Source organism: Melanerpes formicivorus, unplaced genomic scaffold (genome assembly GCF_026170545.1).
Source record: "Melanerpes formicivorus ecotype bairdi unplaced genomic scaffold, bMelFor1.0.p_v2 SCAF_2, whole genome shotgun sequence".
In the NCBI taxonomy this organism is placed as follows: domain Eukaryota; kingdom Metazoa; phylum Chordata; class Aves; order Piciformes; family Picidae; genus Melanerpes; species Melanerpes formicivorus.
Genome location: NW_027142354.1, coordinates 5056049 through 5074516, shown reverse-complemented (window position 1 = coordinate 5074516; position 18468 = coordinate 5056049). Strand labels below are relative to the sequence as shown.

General features: G+C 37.6%; 1 protein-coding gene across 6 annotated transcripts in view; it reads left to right on the top strand.

Moving 5' to 3' along the window:
* Positions 1–18468, top strand: part of MAP3K7 (mitogen-activated protein kinase kinase kinase 7) — a 53749-nt gene that overhangs the window by 18750 nt on the left and 16531 nt on the right. For 3 of the 6 annotated variants that reach the window (XM_068149646.1, XM_068149690.1, XM_068149683.1), the window contains 7 exons: positions 2346–2474; positions 4896–5026; positions 5432–5513; positions 6951–7102; positions 7586–7745; positions 10339–10419; positions 17494–17561. In XM_068149646.1, coding sequence (XP_068005747.1) covers positions 2346–2474; positions 4896–5026; positions 5432–5513; positions 6951–7102; positions 7586–7745; positions 10339–10419; positions 17494–17561 — 803 coding nt within the window. The remainder of the gene's footprint in view (positions 1–2345; positions 2475–4895; positions 5027–5431; positions 5514–6950; positions 7103–7585; positions 7746–10338; positions 10420–17493; positions 17562–18468) is intronic. The other 3 variants (XM_068149654.1, XM_068149674.1, XM_068149665.1) reach the window with 3 other exon arrangements.

Below are 18468 nucleotides of genomic sequence, written 5' to 3'. Positions count from 1 at the left end.
ACTGTTGAAACTGTCATTAAACTACTAAAATAATCACATCTAATTTCAGAATTGCTAAACATTTGTTATGCTACTGCCCTAGAATTCAGCAATGGCATAAAATGCTGAATTCTTTCTATAAGAGATACTTTTTACAAGAGATGCAACAAACATCTGTTGTAGATGGCAGAGTTCTCATTGAAACAATTGCCCTAACATTTTCCCCCCCATTTTAAATGTTAGGGCACCTGAAGTCTTCGGTACAGCTAAAACAATCTAAAGGAAAATAATATCATTTAGACCACAACAAAATGAAAGAGAGCAAGTGCTCTAAGCTCAGAACTCTCTTCAGAGGAAAGTATTTTAAAATTCCTTTGGGATAACTGGATAAATCCAGGAATTAATGTGTTTGTCCTAACATTACATGTTATCTAATGAAACCATACGGAATATTCTCTCATTTCTTTTGGATTCTCAGTTTGCAGAATTAGTCCAAGACTTCTCAGCCACAAAACTGAATTTTCTTGATTGAACAGGAGAATAACATTAACTCCTGTTATAAGCTGTGTCACAGAAGTGCTATGGCTGCATAGATGAGAGAGAGATTTTTTTTTGCTTTCCTTAGCCATCTGCCATTGCTTTCAGTTGTGGGGTGTTTTTCAGCACCTTTGAAAATAAACTGACTGATAAAGCTGACTGTTACTCTCCTTCAATGACTTTTGAACTCATTAGCCACATTCAGCTACTTCAATACAGATGTCAAGAGTTCTAGAGATGCTAAGTTCTTCAAGAGTTTTGTAAAATCAGTAGCTGGGAGAAGTGCAAATCAGTACCTTCACATAGAGAGGAGTTGTGGTTTGTGCTGCAGCCTGTCTCTCTTGTCTGCCTTGCAAAGTGGCTGATCTTCAGGAAATGGCTTGAGCCATGCTGCTTTCCTTACACAATTTCTCAGAGGTATGGGGCAAAGGAAGATGGCTGATAGAGTGGAGCCTGTTGTAACTTGGATGCTGTATGATGGGTGTCCACATGGAAACTAGGCTTCCTTAATTCCACTATTTAGGAAATTATTTGTCTCAATTATAATTTCTGGTTACAGGTTAACAAAACATTTCTTGGCCGCTCTATGCCAATTTTGATTGTCGAAGACACATAAGCAAATCTGTCATCTATCTTGACACGTTTATCATATGTCCTGGTCCAGAGAGGGAAAGAACTCAGTTCTTTTGAATATTCTCGTGTTACGAAATTAGAGGCACAAATGAGGCCAAAATATCAACAGTGAGGTTATTTATTAACAGAATAAAGTGGCTGGATCAGAAGGAGAGAGTGAGAGAGAAAAGAGGGAGAGAGAAGAGGAAAGGAATTACATTACCACACCACTCACCCCCCAAGACAGTTTGGGTCTGTGGAGGAAGGCTGCTGCAGCTTTGACATGGAGGAGATGTCCTTGTTGGCTGTGCTGTCCTCTGAGCAGCCTCTTCAGCTCCCTGAGTTGTAGGAGGCGGAACTTAGGACATGGAGAGAGGATTCCTCTTGGTCTGTTTCTTCCAGGGTCTCTGTGATTTTTCTCTCCTGGTATTCTTTCCGTTTTTCTTCAGAGCAGCATTGCCCTGGTCTTTTCCTTCTCTCATGTTTTCCTTCTCAGCAGCATTGTCTCAGTCTTTTCCTTTTCCATTTAGTGTTTTCATGAGCAATGGATACAGAATACATTCTTTCTTTTCAGTCTCTGAATATTTTTATCCATCATTGTATATCCCCTTGTGTTTTTCTATGCCTTTAACAGGAGTTTTAGAAATATTGAACCTACAGTTAAAGAATGTTAGTTAAGTAATGACAAGACAAAAAGTAATAATAATAATAAGCAGGGAGGAAATATGATGATGAGGAACTGAGGAATCTGCTGGTTTGTTCATATCATAGTTCTGCTAAAGACCTGTAATTAATAAAGAGCAGTTGACGCAACAGAGATGTTAATGGCTGGCATATTGTGACTTGCACGGAAAAGGTGAGTTGAGGAATATTTAGAGCAAGCAAGTGCAGTGAGTTAAACCCTGAATAAAAGAGATCTTCGAAGCTTACCAAATTGCATTTTATCTTATATAAGAAAAGTGATGCATTTTATCATTTCAGGATGACTCCAGGTGAAAAGGATTGATTTCCAGAGAGAGACATCCTTAACAACACTGCCGTCAAATGATTTCAGACTTAAGTTAGTGTGAATCAGCCAGATTTAGAAAACTGTTTCTTCTCAGCAAAACAAATGTGAAGTGAAAGGAACCATATAGAGCTATTTGTCAGCTCAAGCTGTACTTCTTTTTATGTGTGTTATAGAAAAGAGACAAATTATAATGATGGCTTTCTTCCAGGTAGCAATTACAGTGAAAAATGTGACGTTTTCAGCTGGGGTATTATTCTCTGGGAGGTAATCACCCGTAGGAAACCTTTTGATGAGATCGGTGGTCCAGCGTTCCGCATAATGTGGGCAGTTCACAATGGTGAGTTGAAAATGCTATGTTGTATTTGAAGTCGTGTGTTTGAGCTATAAATTTGCTAAAGACTCTAAACCACGCAGCTTTAAATCACTAGTTTTTCTGTTTTACACTTCATTAAATGTGCATTTTTGTCACAAAGACTTAAAATAGACGCTTACTTTCATGTCACTATTGGGTTTGTGTTAGTTGGCTGCTGCAGTGCTTGCATTTCCTGCTATACATAAACTAGCATAAGAACAAACAAGGGAAAAGAGCCATGTTATTCTTCTTAAAGACACTCCCATTTTAAAAGTGATCTGAATTATGTGCTACATTAAAACCCACAACCCTTCAGGCTGGATCGATGACAGTTTTATTAGTCAGGTTGGTTGTTTTGGTTTATTTAAATTGGGTGTCTACAGTAAATGTGTGAGTTTAGTTAACTTGACCTGTCTTTGGAAATGCTCAAAACTGTCAAACTCCTGCAGGACCATTAGGCATTAAAAATGTTCCTTTGTTTTTCATCTGTTTTGGTCTGAGGTTTTTTTGTGGCTTTTGGTAGGGCTTTTTTTGATCTGCTGTTTGAATTATTTTACCTTTACGTCTAGGTACCTGCAGTCGTGGAACAGGGCACTACTGTGCTATACTATACAGTACAGATTCTCAGGAGCTTAGGATATACACAGGATGGTTGGATTCAAATAGACAAAGCAGTGGTACAGCACTGGTCAGAATAATAGAGTGTAGTATTTTCCTGCTAGTGGTGTAAATTTAACAATACCATGGCAAAGCAGAGTTTTAAGAAGAATAAAGTAATGATAGTGAAGCAGTTCATTGAATGTCTGCAAAGAGTTTCTGCCATTTGTGAAGGATATCAAAGGAGGCATGAACTTGTTTGAAAGATGTAATTAACTCAACAATCAATGAAGGCTGATACTGTCTGAGTGTCATTGCTTTAGTGATAAATGATAGATGCTTAAGGTGAGCACAGGCATAGGTCTCTCCCAACCTGGTTTGGCTTATTCTAAATAAAGATGAAGAGAAAGGGGCAGACAGTGATAGGATGGATAAGCTTTATAGTCATAATAAAACTCAAGGGTAGATGTTTTCAGATGGCATTTTTGAAGGAAGAAAGATTCTCCATTTCAGTTTTTCAAGGACACAAGTCATTGAGATTAGGAGCAATGAGTTTCTTGCATAAAGCCATTAATTATAAATGTAAGCATAAATGTAATAGTGAGGAGTCAGAAATCCTTAGTGAGAGCAGCTTTTAGGGGAAGAAAGATTCCCTATCTATCCCTACTTGCTTTAAAAACTTAATTTTTTTTTTTCTTCACTGTAGGAGAGGGATTGTTTTTGGAAGGAAGTGTTAGTGCACATCATCTCACTTGAAACCACTCTTAGTTGATGTATCACTTCTTATGGTTAATAACATTTTCTAGTACTTGCTGCTTTGTATGCAGAATGTCACTCCAGCTCATATTCAACACAACTGGATGTCCATTGTTTGTGCCCATTGTTGAAGGAGTAGAAACTTGAATTAAAAAAAAATAACAGTTGAAGTAAAATACATAAATAAAAATGTCTATAGGCTATGAAAAAGTCACACAAAATTGGTGTTTCCCATGCTTAATGATTTTTCTGGATGCTCATAAGAGCAAATCAGCAAATCAACCAAATCCTATTACTACTTGTTACTACTTACCTCATGATTTGGTCTAGGGCTTTATTCTTCAGAAAGTGGTAACACATTCATTAGGCATTATAATATGTTGTATTAGCTCCATCAGTGAATTTATTCAGTGCACTACTGAAGGAGTTGGGGCTGTTCAGTCTGCAGAAGAGAAGGCTCCGAGGTGACCTAATTGTGGCCTTCCAGTGTCTGAAGGGGGCCTACAGGAAGGCTGGGGAAGGACTTCTCAGGCTCTCAGGTAGTGATAGGACTAGGGGGAATGGAATGAAGCTGGAGGTGGGGAGATTCAGGCTAGATGTGAGGAGGAGGTTCTTCACCATGAGAGTGATGAGACCCTGGAATGGGTTGTCCAGGGAGGTGGTCGAGGCCCCGTCCCTGGGGGTGTTTAAGAGCAGGCTGGATGAGGCTCTGGCCAGCCTGATCTAGTGTAGGGTGTCCCTGCCCATGGCAGGGGGGTTGGAACTAGATGATCTTTGTGGTCCCTTCCAACCCTGAATGAAACCATGAAAAGTTTTATTCCCTTTCTGTTTGTTTCTGTGTATTTGTAACTTGTATATAGTGCAAAGGAATTTTCTTTGTCAGTTTCTTGCTTGCAAGAGAGAAAATAAAGTGCAGGCTGGTTCTTTCAGGCTACAGTTAGCTACATATTATCCTGTATTTACTGAGCTAAATACTGGAGAATGATCAGTTGTTGTCATTCATCCTTGAATCTGTTCAACAAATAAACAGGCTTTTTCTAATTTCAATTGCAGGTACTAGGCCACCACTGATCAAAAACTTACCTAAACCAATTGAGAGTTTAATGACCCGTTGCTGGTCCAAAGATCCCTCACAACGACCATCCATGGAGGAAATTGTTAAAATAATGACACACTTGATGCGGGTATAAACATTTATTTTAGTATCTTAATCATTTATTTTTTGACCTGTTAAATTGGGAAATGGAATTAGCAAAGGTATGCCTTTTATCACACTCTAAAGGCAGGCTTGCATGTTTTCTCTTGCCTTCTCTTTCTAGTGGATAAAAATGAACAAATTATTACAGTGGAAAAGGAAATCCTTCCTCTTATGGGAGGGGTATACTAGCTCATAGCAGATTGGAGGAAATTAGTAACAAAACTCATATGTGTTTTAATGTATTACTAAAAATAATTGGATATCTTTATATTCCCAAATAAATTACTGTAATCATATTTAATTTGCAGTTATGACTTATTTCATTTAAATAATTTCAAAACAATTGTTAATTACTTTTTTTTTTAACCAAATCATTGCTGTTTTTTCACAGTACTTTCCAGGAGCTGATGAACCTCTACAGTATCCTTGCCAGTATTCAGATGAAGGCCAAAGCAACTCTGCCACCAGTACAGGTACTGTATAAGTAAGAGGAAAGAATGGCAGTGTGAAATTACACAGATGGATGATAAAGCACATTGTCATATTGATTTTAAACTCATATTGAGGAAGAAACCTTTCCAAATCTTAGGCATTGGCAGGAACCTTTTTTTGTTGTTAGGACCTCGTGCCACATTGTATTTCCTGTTCTCAGGCAATGTTTTTGCTGGAGGGTGCCTTTAATGGAGAATAAGCATATAGTAAAAGATGTCTCCAAATGCCCATGTTTAAGGTCTCTTCCTATTTTTCCTCAAGAAGGTTTCTAGCAGTTGACACTCTTTCACTCATAGATATTGTCCAGGAGTTGCAACTTTTAGATTTTTGCCTATTATTGAAAGCTGCACCTGCTTTCAGTTATGAACTTCACAACTTAAACTTTCAGTTCTTTTATGTTAAGATGCAGTTAAGTGCAGTAATTTAAATTCAGCCTACAGAAATCACTAGAAAGGTGAATGGAATAAAATGTGGGGTAGGCTTTCAGGTAGACCTGCCCTTAGAGAAATACTTTTAGTAAAAGAAAATAAAGATCATTTGGTCTTCTCATGTTTTGTTTTTTTTAGGGCACAGTTCTCCCACTTCAGTGGTTTTTAAACTTAGCTGCTTGGTTGATTTGTTTTCCACCTCCAAACAAATCGCTGTTATTGTGGTTAAAGTTTCCTTTGCTAATTTGCAAGTTAGTGACATCTATGTTACAAAATCTTTTCAGCTGTAGCATTGTGTTGACTTGAACTGCTGTTCTCCACCCCTCAGTAAATTATTTTAAGATTTTTTTTTATCACATGAAATTGTGACTATATATTGTGTGATATTTTTCAGGTATTTTTGTTCCTTTATGGTTAATGATGGACTTTGTCCTTAATTGTGTATAGGTTTGCTGGTTGTGTAGAGAGGCGGATGTTGGTCTCTTCTCCCAGGCAGCTAGTACCAGAACAAGAGGACAGAGGCTGCACCAGGGGAGGTTTAGGTTGGATGTTAGGAAGAAGTTCTATACAGAGAGAGTGATTTCCTATTGGAATGGGCTGCCTGGGGAGTTGGTGGTGTCACCATCATTGGAGGTGTTCAGGAAGAGACTTGATGGGGTGCTTGGTGCCATGGTTTAGTTGTTTAGGTGGGTTGGATTGGTTGATAGGTTGGACCCGATGATCTTGAAGGTCTCTTCCAACCTGGTTGTTTATTATTAATACAACATCTACCCCAACAGATTTAGTACAAGCTAAAGACTGACTTCAAAATGTCATCATAGTACTTAGTGGCATATTCTGTCTTCTTCACTCCTTTCTGCATTGATGGATCTGTTGCAATCTTGCATCTTGTCTTTCACTAAAAAATTTCAAACAGTGTTGTTTTAAAGCAAAGTGAAGAGATGCACTTCAGTATTTTGAATTTTGTTTTCCCTTCTTATTGATTTATAGGTTCATTTATGGACATCACTTCTACAAACACAAGTAACAAAAGTGATGCTAACATGGAACCAAGTGACTTCCAAGGAGCTTCTACCAATGACACTATTAAACGTTTAGAGTCAAAATTAGCCCAGCAAATGAAAAATACAGCCAAGCAGCCGGTAAGCCAATGTGTGCAATTTTGAGCTGTAATAATGAAACACACAAAGATGGGCAAAGAATAGTTCATTTTATGAAAAGGGAATCATTAGGCTAAAAAGAAAATATACTGGAAAATATACTGGAAAATTTAGAATAAAAATATTATGATGACATGAAAGGATTAAACATTAATGTGAATTTTGAAAATGCTCTGGTTTATTCCAAGAAGAATGAGAAAATGCAGAGATTCTATTATTGTGACACTATTGGCCTAATTCTACTCAATTTTTATCTGCATACTCTCAGATGCTTTTGAAAGTTGCAGATACTTGGTTCTTGAATGCCAATTATAGCTAAATTACTACCAATTATCGAATTACATGTGCTTAAAAAGTCACTTTTCTAATGCCCCTTATAAAACTATTTTTTAACCTACATACTGTGAATATCAGGGAGGGGCATCTGCAAATTTTTACTTTATCAAAATGTGACTGTTGAAACAGGGTGATCCTGGCCGCTTGAGTTTACCCCCATCTCGTGGGAGCAGTGTGGAGAGCCTGTCAGACGTTCGTGCACGACCACAGTCAGCCCTTGTTTCAGGAGAAGCCAAAAGGATGAGTGCTGACATGTCTGAAATAGAAGCAAGAATAGCTTCCATCACAGGTAAAACTAAAGGATGTTTGGGGGATAGAGTAAGAAATTACAAGGAAGGAAGGAAAGGAGAAAGGAAGATGTAGAACATGCATAGTCTTGCTGAAGGTTAATACCATTAAGCATATGAAAATACTTAAAGTCATGTAGTCTTTATTGTCCTTTATTAATTGGGGAGGAAAAGTGGCTTCATTCTTGGCTGTACACTCAACAAGGCTGATAATTTTAATTGGGTACTTTTGAGGTTGTGGAAGAGTTTACTTTTGTTGAATTAGACTTCTACCTTTTTAAAAAATACTATAAGACTTCTAAATATCAGTCCTATTCCCAATGCACAACTTTCTCCTTTACATCTCAGATAATGCTTTTCCATCTTTGCTAGCATCACTATTTCTGAAATGATGTTTCCTTCAAAAATATTATAGGAATAATCCTCAAATTGAGAGATGGGTTTAAAGTTCGTTCCCAAAAAGGATTTTCCACTCTCCTTTGACAAGTTTCAGAAAGAGAAACGTAGTTATATTTTTTTATTGATCAGATTAATAAAGCATTGGTATCTTTTTGGTTAAAATAAAAATTAAAAAGAAAAGGTAGAGGTGGTTTGCCAGGTTTGCTTCAGGTAGCTGGAAACTGTTGTGCCTAAACATCTAATCCTTGAGCGAACTGGAATTCATATGTAAGTATAAATACACTTATGATGAAAGCAGTCTTTATTCTTCCCAGAAGAGCAAATTAATAAAAGTGTGTATACTTGGCAAACACTTTCCTGTCTCTTTTCTTCATCAGAGAGATTGTTAATCTGTGCAAACTTCAGCTCTTAAGTTTCATATGTGAAACTTTCTGGTTGGTTGGTTGGTTATGGTATATAACCACAGATTTAAATAACCAGGCCAAATGAACTCGGTTAGTCCTAGGGTTATTTAGCTCTCCTAATGGTTTTCTTCCCATTTGAAAATGAGGGTAGTTGAGTAGCTATAATTAAAAATATGCATATCATATTCTGGCTTTCTTGTGCACCATGACCATTTTATTTTTGTTCTTCATTGTATTATTATTACTCCAGGATCTTGTTTCACTAAATGCTGAAGTCACTCATGAAATAATATTTATCTTGCCCTAAACACATTTTATTTTGATGTTCTTATTTTAAAGCCTTATTCCAATATTTGTCTTTTGTATTGTCAGTCTTTGGATTGTGTAGCACATCTCACCCTGAATATCTCTAAAGGTTTCCTAACACAGAAGGCAGCTGTGTACTTATGTGATAATAATAACATGTTGGTTTTATTCTAAAATATGTCAGGACTCACTTTGGTCACTGACACTCTAAAGTGAATGTAAGTTTTTTACGTTAGTGGAGATATCCTGGCCCTCCTTTGTGTGAGTTTTTTATTTTCCTGGTTTGTCTTCCTTAAGTACTTTGATTTGAATAGTGATTATTATTTCAGACTATTCTTAAGACTTTTTGTCTTGTTTTTATGACTGTAGGGCTTCCTTTTCTTGAAACAAAAGTATATATTTGACATACTAGGTGGGGGGGGTTAATAAATCACTTAGGCAGCACTGGACTACTAGAAATGAGGTCAAACTCATCTGACTGTAAATTTTTCAGAGAGATGAATCAGCACTGTATTGGTTTTGCTTTGGTTTTTAATCTTGTTGACTGTAACAGAAATACACTGTGTATCTGAAAGAAAAAAGTGTGGCTGAGCAAGAATTGAGCAGTTGTTAAGAGTAAATCAAGTCAAGAATTATTTAATCCTCTTGTTCCATCTATTGCTAGATTAAGTTTAAATCACAGTGCACCTCACCATTACTTAGGTTTGAGATGGAAAACCTCTGATGTTCTACCTTGCATTCAGACATTTCTTTAAATGGGAATAGTTTATCTTAAACTACACAAGTATTAAAATACAACTAAAAAAATGGACTAGTAGATTTGTTTCCAAAGTACACAATGTTTGCTGAGCATCAGTCAAAGACAGAAAGGTTGGTAGTGATACTCAGTTTACAGGGGGGAAAAAACTCACTAAAAGGACAACAGAATGAAAAGAATGGCAGGCAGGAATGACTGTCAGGTGTAATAAGAGTTAGCAGTTTTTTCAGAGACAAATGTGATTTCCTTTAAAAGGAGGGGATTTAAAGAATCAGGATAACCCAACTATTAATCTTGTTTATAAAACTGGCTTGTACCCAACACTAAGGTGAAAATGTTATGTAAGTTCAGACAATTAAAAATTTACATTGAATATACAGGGTGATCTGGAATAATTTAATTTGTTCTTTGTTTGGATAGTTCCATGTGATTTTTTTTCCCCTTTCTTTTTGCCATGCTGCTTTCTGTGTTTGACTTTTGTGTTGCTAACTATAACTAATGACACGGTGTTGTAATGATGGCTAGTTCTGCATTTTTTGCTTTCTTAACAGTTGCTTTACTATGTGTAAGCATGAGTGGAAGGCAATGCAGTTTATTCTGCATGACACCTTTTTTTGCATGAACTCTGGTTTAACCAAGTTTATGAAAGATGCAGTATTAGGAATTTAATAATTTTGCTATTGCTATTTTAGTGTTTTGCATGTGTCTTGTATATGTGTATTTTTTCAGCCTATTCCAAGCCTAAACGAGGCCATCGTAAAACTGCTTCATTTGGCAACATTCTGGATGTCCCTGAGATCATCATACCAGGTATCGCAGACCAGGTGATCGGGTCAGTTGGTTAAGATGCCGGAATAATGATCAGACTGATAGAAATACTTCTTGCTCCAGTTGCTCTAGGACAGAACTAGAAATTAGCCAAAAAAACCCAAACAAACCCCAAATTCATAATGCCTCTTTGAAGAGGAGTATGATGCTGTAACAAACTTACCTGTAAAGGGTTTGATCTTTCAAGTTCAAGTTGGCTTTGATTGATAAAGAATTTTTACCTTTAGTTTTCCTTCAGAGCAAAACTGAATGTGCAGTCTTTTGTTACAATATTCCATTTGGTGAAAAATGGACTTAACTTCCTCAACAGGGATGTTTTTTTTTCAGCCTATCCTGATCTCCATTGTTGTTTGTTTGAGCTCCCATTTTTAATCCAATCAAATATACTTAAATATGAATACTTAAATATATTACATACAGAACTTTAAATCCATGTGATACTTGTCATTAAAAGGAAAAATAAATTAACCCTTAACCCATTTAATTCTTACATTTGACTAGACTTTCCTATGGCTAAAATGTGTCTGCATGAGGTATTTCTGTTCTGTTTAAGTTAATGCAAACTGAAATTATTAGGAGAGGCTTCTGACAGGAAGAAAATCAGTATAATCAGGCACCATAGCTGGTGATTTCATTTGGGACTTTAATGAATAATTCTTGTCTATCCCAAGTCTATATTTAGTTAGCAGCATATCATTTTCCTTTCCCAGTCCTTTTTGGCAATCAAAATGGATTTGTTTCTTTCATTTCACACATCTCAAAGCCTAAAAATAAGTATAATCAGTGCCAAACTGTGATAGGTATACCATTAGCAATATGCAAATTGCTTCAAAATGATTTGTCAGAGGCAGGAGATGCAAAGTAATAGTGTCTACTAATTGGGAGATCCATTAAAAACTGGACCACTCTACTCTAAATTTGTGTCAGCTGAGACAGTTTCTTTGTAAATAACCACTTTGGTATTTTAACCTTGAATGCAAGAGATAATTTTGTACAAATGTTTCTTTCAAGTAACTTTATTGAAGTCTACATATAAAAATACAGGCTGTCAAAAAATAGCACAACCCAGGAAAATAGAACCTATTTGGTTTTGAGGCTAACAAATCAGCAAGAAAGTTTCCTGGTGTAGCTTTCTACTGTAATTTTCAAACAGTCCTGGCCAGGCATAACATAAATGAAATCCTGAAAGAGCAAGGAAAGAGAAAGTGAAGAGATCTGTCAAGTTCTGCAGTGTCAACACATGAGAGCCTGTAAATAAGCTCTAGAGGCTGTATGTTTTGCCTTGCACAGTCTGCATCAACAGCACTGAGCCTTCCAAGAAACCTTGAAACTTTGGGAGAATACTAAGAAGTCAGTGAAATAAAATGCCATGTTGTTTTCACAAAGTAGATCGTACCAGTCTATTAGTTTTACTTCTTTAGGCAATTAGATATTCTTCATCTGAGCTAGTTTAATTCGGCTTGACAGGATGGCAGTTCCAAGGTGAATTTAGAATAGGTATGAGAGAAACAGCAACCTGTAGAAATGAAAGAAGGTATAGGACTACGGCAAGCGTATTACAGATTTGTCTCAAAATTTACACCAAGGTGTTTAAGTCTTAAATACACAATAATGAAATTCATTGGTAATGCTTTATCAGACATGACTATTTGTAGAGGGTAACAGTATGAAGTATCACATAGGGTGAATTTTGTGGTGACTGGAGGAAAAAAGAATACAAATAGGACAACAGCCAGGGTCATGCACTGTGGGTCATATACTAGCAACAGTTTCTTTCAGTGAGGTCATGTGTCTTGCACCTGGGAAAGAACAACCCTATGGATAGGTTGGGGACTGACCTATGGGACAGCACTAAGAGAAAAAGGACCTGGGGGTCCTAGTGGATGGAAGGTTGACCGTGAGCCAGCAATGTGTTCTTGTGGCCAAGGAAAATGCCATTCTGGGGTGGATTAGAAGGGGTGTAGTTAGTAGGTTGAGATACGTTCTTTTCCCCCTCTACTCTGCCCTGGTGAGGCTGCATCTGGAATATTATGTCCAGTTCTGGCCCCTCAGTTCAAGAAGGACCTCAGGGTCCTCAGGCTTGAAAGAGTCCAGCACAGAGCCACAAAAATTACTAAGGCAGTGGAACATCCTTACGAGGAGAGACTGAGGGAGAAAAGGAGACTAAGGGGTGACCTCATTAATGTTTATAAATACATAAAGGGTGAGTGCCAAGAGGATGGAGTCAGGCTCTTCTCAGTTAAGCCCAGTGACAGGACAAGGGGCAATGGGTGGAAGTGGAGGCATAGGAAGTTCCATGGAAACAGGAGAAAAAATCTTCATTGTGAGGGTGATGGAACACTGGAACACGCTGCCCAGCAGGGTTTAGTAGTCTCCCTCTTTGGAGATATTCAAAACCCTCCTGGATGCATTCCTGTGTGATCTGGTATAGGTGATCCTGCTCTGGCAGGGGATTTTGATCTTTTGAGGTCCCTTCCAACCCCTAACATTCTGTGATTCATAGCAGATGCATGCAGGCTAAGCCCAAGTAGTGTAAGCCACTAATGTAACGCAGTTGTGAAAAGTTGTGAAATTTTAGGGTTCATTTCAAGGAAGGTTAAGGAAGCACTAACACTATTTACAGGCCCTTGTCAAAGTTTAATCAGGAATTTAACATTCTGTTGTGGGCAGCCATGCAAAAGAAACATACATGTAATCTGAAATAATAGCAAGAGCTACTAGGATGGTATGGAGGGTATAAAGAAGAATCTGAAAGCATGGCTGTTTTAGGCCACATAATTAAAGATGAAAAATGAAACTATTATTTCCTACAGATGAATGTGCAGCTAAAGACTAGGAAGAGAGAACAATCTAAATTAGAAGGCAATATTAACACTATGGAAAAGAAAAAAAAAGTAAATTGCCTGCAAATAAGTCTGAGCTTTATATAAAAGTTTTCTGTCTGTCAGAAGAGCTTTCCTGGAAGAATCTCAAGGCCAGGTTAAAATAAAAAACAAAAACCAAAAGAGATTAATCATTGTATGACAGGGCTGTGGTCATCTGTCCAGTAAACTAATTATATTTATCTGAATGCTTAAGGCAGTTATCCAAAAGTACCTTGCTTAGTTATGCTTTTAACGACAACACAATGTGGCTGGTTTCTCACCTCTTTCCTTTCCTTACTCTCTCAGCACAATGCTTTCAGTCCTGGCTTCTTAACATGCTTTTCCCCTTATATTTGCAAGACCCCTAAACTGGCATCTCCATGTTAATCCCACCCCATTACATTCCTTAGCACTTCTGCCACATACCCAGCTCCTCCGAACTTCCCTGGGCATTTCTGCAGTGCAGCCAGCAGCCCATCTCCATCCTCAGGACAACTCGAGTGCCGACCCAGTCCGTGCCGCTGCCTAAAGTTCTGCTGAACACATGGTGAAGCAGCTGCTTCCCAGAGAGGGGAGGCACCATGCAGTCATGTTACCATGAGTCAGCTGCTTTGGGGCAGGGCTATTTTAGAAGTATGAGTACTACATCTGCTATCATTGGGGGTTTTCATAATGTGTTGCCTCAGCTGCTTTTCATCCATTAATTGATTATGCTACCGAGGTCCTAAAATACAAATTTTTACCAGTTGAAGGTAAATAGTTGGCAGAAGTGGAAGGTTTTAATATATATTTGCTCTTCTTTCTTAATAGATATAAATAAGGGTGGCTAGAACTAGTTTTCATTTAAGATGCTGGGGTTTTGCTAGCTTTCAAAACTTTGACAAATAGATCAGCTGATGCTGGTTATGTGTAACAACTTGATAAATGAGTTTTCAGTGGCAGAATCATGCAGCCAGATAACCAAGTGAAATATTTGTAGTTTAAGATTTTTTTTCAATTCCTAGTGTATAGTATATATCATCTAGATAATAAGCCCCAACATTACATAGATAGATAGATATAGATGAAAAAATAAAGGCCCTAATAAATAAAAATGGCTTAAGTAGCTATATGTTTAGAGAACAGAAGAAAAAGAAAAAGTATAGCTTGTAAAATGATCAAGAAAAAATAGTCAGAACACCATTTTGATGCAAACTATTCAAGCAGCATCTAGCAAATGTATCTTAAGTACAGCCTTCTCTTCACTAGCAACGTGCATGCATTTAGCTTTGTCATTTTGTCATCTGAAAACTGCCACAGCGTTAAGATTTTTATAGCATTGACACTGCATAAATGATCACTCGGGACAGACACAGTTTGTTGAGTGCCTTTAGAAAATGGCTAGGAATTACAGATGCTTTAGGTCTGTCATTTTTTTTTCCATCTGCTTTTAAAAACCAATATAAGCCAGAAATCCTACGCTTGTCTCCCCAGATAACTTCTTTTTTTTTTCTGGAATTCAGATCAAGGTTTCAACTTCTTTAAAATGTTTTCTGGCACTGTTACATTCACTGATCATCCTGCACTGTGAGAGGAGTTTGTTCCTTGTATGTAGGTGTGTGAGGAAGAGAGTACTGTGTGCAAATAAAGTGTAAAAGGAGACGCAAGTGTCTGCTAAAGGGCAGGGAGAAGAGTTCATAGCTGGTCTGGGTATTTGGCGGGGGGGGGGGGGGGAGGAAGAGGGGTGTGGAATGTGGTTTTGCTGGCATATGTGGGGCAGCACAGGATGGACATTTCCTGTTCCTTTTAAGTATCACTTTAGAAAATAAACAGCAGTCTATGAAATGGCTTTTTTTTTTTTCAGGCCAGGAAGTGTCTTTGTGGTATTGGATATTTAATCTTAACATCCTGAAAACTGCTGATATCTTGACAGAGTGCATTTAACTTACTTTAGTTTCATTTACAAATTTCTTAGTTTTTATAATGAGACAAAAAAAAAATCAGTTTTAAATGGATGTAGAGGTAAGAACAAGATCAAAACTGAGAGAAAAGCCTAGAGAAGCAGCAGTGATCAGTTCAAGTAAAGATTATATATTGTATAGTGTATTTTTTTCCGTTGACATTTGTCTTGAATCTGGAGCAATAAGTATTTGTTGATTTGTAGTCTTTCTGCTTTGTCTAAGCAATTTGCCAGATGTCTGCACTAGTTACACTAATTAAAATGGCATTGCCTAGTAGAGCTTGCTCTTCCCTCATGCTACTAACTTGAAGGTATTTCATTTAAAGGTGTTCATTTATTACAACACAGTAGTTTTGGCCCCTCTCTCCCCCCCTCTCTTCCTCCCCTCCCTTCCCCCCGAAGGCATTTTCTTTTCTTTCTTGCACCCCACCCTGATTATTTTAACTTTTTGGCAGCCATGTTCTAATATTTCAGCAACACATGTGCCGGGTTCTTTAAATTCACAAATGTTGCTAATCTGAAATGAGAATTTCAGATATTTTTACAAGCCTATTTCAGCTGAGCTAATTTTATAACAGTGTTGTTGAATGAAACATGCACATAATTTTGTATCAGTTGTGGGTGGATCGCCCATATCTTGAATATTGAGATGAGCTGTGGCAGCCAGATAAGTATGCACAGCACAGGATTCTATTAAATGTATATCTTGCTCCTTAAATGATGAGGTAGTGGAAAAAGTTCGCTGCAAATGAACATGTACATAAATTTTGATGTAGATTTGCCATTCACATGATTTCTAATATTACAATATTAAACATAATATAGCCATTCCTGCTTAGGTAAGTATACACTTTCCATGAATTTCAGAAGGAAAAGATCAAGACCACAGAAAAGTTGCAGTTGAAGTTCATTTGTAGTGAGAGCAAGGAATGTATTCCTGTTCTAGAATCCTTCTTGATTTTCTTACATGCTTGTTTCTCATAATACTTTCTATAAATTTTAGACTATAAAATATCATGAGAACTTGGTAAGTGAGACTGAGTTTCATAGTGCTGTCCTGTGGTAATGTGTTCCTCCATGTAACAGTACCTGTATTTAAAAATGTCAAGTATGATGCCATTAAATGTATTGATTCATAGTAAGTAGTCTTACATTTCTGTAGTAACTGTTGCAAATCACAAAGCCTGTCAAGATAGGCTGTGGGGCCGTGTGGAAATGATGCAGAATAAGAAGCATCTAAAAGGTTAAAAACGCAATGCCTGTTCCCCGGTCCTTGAGCAAGCTGGGTTGGCTGTTGTGTGCAGGGTCACTGGGTGAGGGGCTGCCACGGCTGCTGGGCATGTTTCAGATGCTCCCCTCCAGTAGAGAAGTTACGTAATACAGAGCGAAGAGCAAGAATTTTGAGCATTGTCAGCTGTTACTCAGGACATTTTGGTGTTTCCTTTTGGACAGCTGACCTGCTCTTGAGAGACAATATAAACAATCACCGCAGTAAAAATCAAAGTAGCCAGGGAGATTCCGTTGCATAATCTTCTTTTATTTTTAAGGAGACTTTGTTTCCTGGAAATGCCTTTGATTGCGTGTCAGTGTTAAATTTTAAACTGTTTTCTGGAGCTGTCACTGGTGGATAATTGCTAGCAGGTGGAAGGAGAAGAGGAAAAGATTACAGCATTGTGCTCAGGAGGTTGGTGGTGAGATGAGATTTAGCTGAACAGTCCCCTTTTCACACTTCTTAGAGCATGAGAATAGGGCATAGTTTTGTTCATCTGAAGGAGACAGAGACCAGAAGGAAGCACTTTTGCTACTCAGTTATTCAGGAGAGGAGCAACATGCAGGCAGAAGTCCTTGCTGTGTTCCTTGAGCACACCAAAGAGCAACAGGTTAAAGCTGGCAGCCTCTTATCTTCGCGGTCTAGCTTTTAGAAATCCCCATAACGTAACACACTTGAAATAGATGTCGTCATCAGCTCCTGCCCTGAGCACTAAGCCTGAGCAAATACATGTGACAGAAGATGGTGGAGTAGAGTGCAGCAGCTATTCATGTGGTAGGAGTGGTTATTGTATTAGGGTATACTTTTTGTTGACAGGCCAGCATGTTTTGAGTTAAAATTCTGCAGCTGTCTCTCTCTCCCCCTCTCTCACTTTCTCTCTGTGGATTTGTACAAATTCCAAGCTCCTCTGCAACATTCGCACCCTGCTTATTTTGTTCTGAATAAATTTCACTGGTTTGTTTTTGTTTGGCTTTTTTCCCCAGCAGGAAACGGACAGCAGAGGCGCAGATCCATTCAAGATCTCAGTGTTGCTGGAACAGAGTCCAGTCAGGTAATGTCTTTCTCATCTCTTCTTTAGCTTACAGTCAACACTAAATCTGTACAGGGAAAGTGGTCAGGAAATCTTCACCTTTGATGCTTTCATAGAAGTGATGTAGAAGCCTGGCAGACTGTAGTGTCATTTGTATTGCATTTAAATGAGATTCCATGAGGATAATCTATGAATGAGCTGTAGATGAGAAGTGTTTTCTGTATAGTTCATGCAGCATTTATCATTTTGATGTAGACATAGGTACTGTGTATTGTGTACCACTTAATTAAATTGAGGGCAGGTGTTCTGCAGGAAAGCCTTTTCACCTCTCTGTATGTGGAAAAAAAAAGGAGTAATAACTACTTGTGATTGTCTGAAGCAGTTGTACATACATTAGACTCACTTTCTGCATAAAAATAAAAAGCATGTGCATCAGTATTTTAAATGTATTTATTATCAGTCTTTGAACTCTGAATAGTAATTTACAGTATTATCTTTCTTATAAAAGCTTTACAGGAGGGTGCTGTCACAAAGTTGGTTTGCTTTTAATTTTCAAGAAAAGCCTATCTCAAGGTATTTTACAATAGCTTAGCTTCTTGTCTGATATCAGTGCCATGGTAACAGACATGATGGTATGCTACATAAAAGTGACAGTAAACTAAGAACATGTTAAATGAGAAAAGTACAGCTAATACTTCCTTCAGATATGTTTTGTGTTCTTAATTGTTTCGTTGTCTCTCTCAGTAGCTCAGAGGCATTTGGTCATTACTGTGAATTGGCGATGTTGAGATCTTTACTGTTACTGGAATGTGGGAAACTGGAGCTTAGCATATTCATCAGATTGATCAGATTTCCACATTAAACAACCTACTGCAATATTCTGAAATAGTTTGTCATTTTGGGGATGTGTTTTTGATCCTCCTTTAAT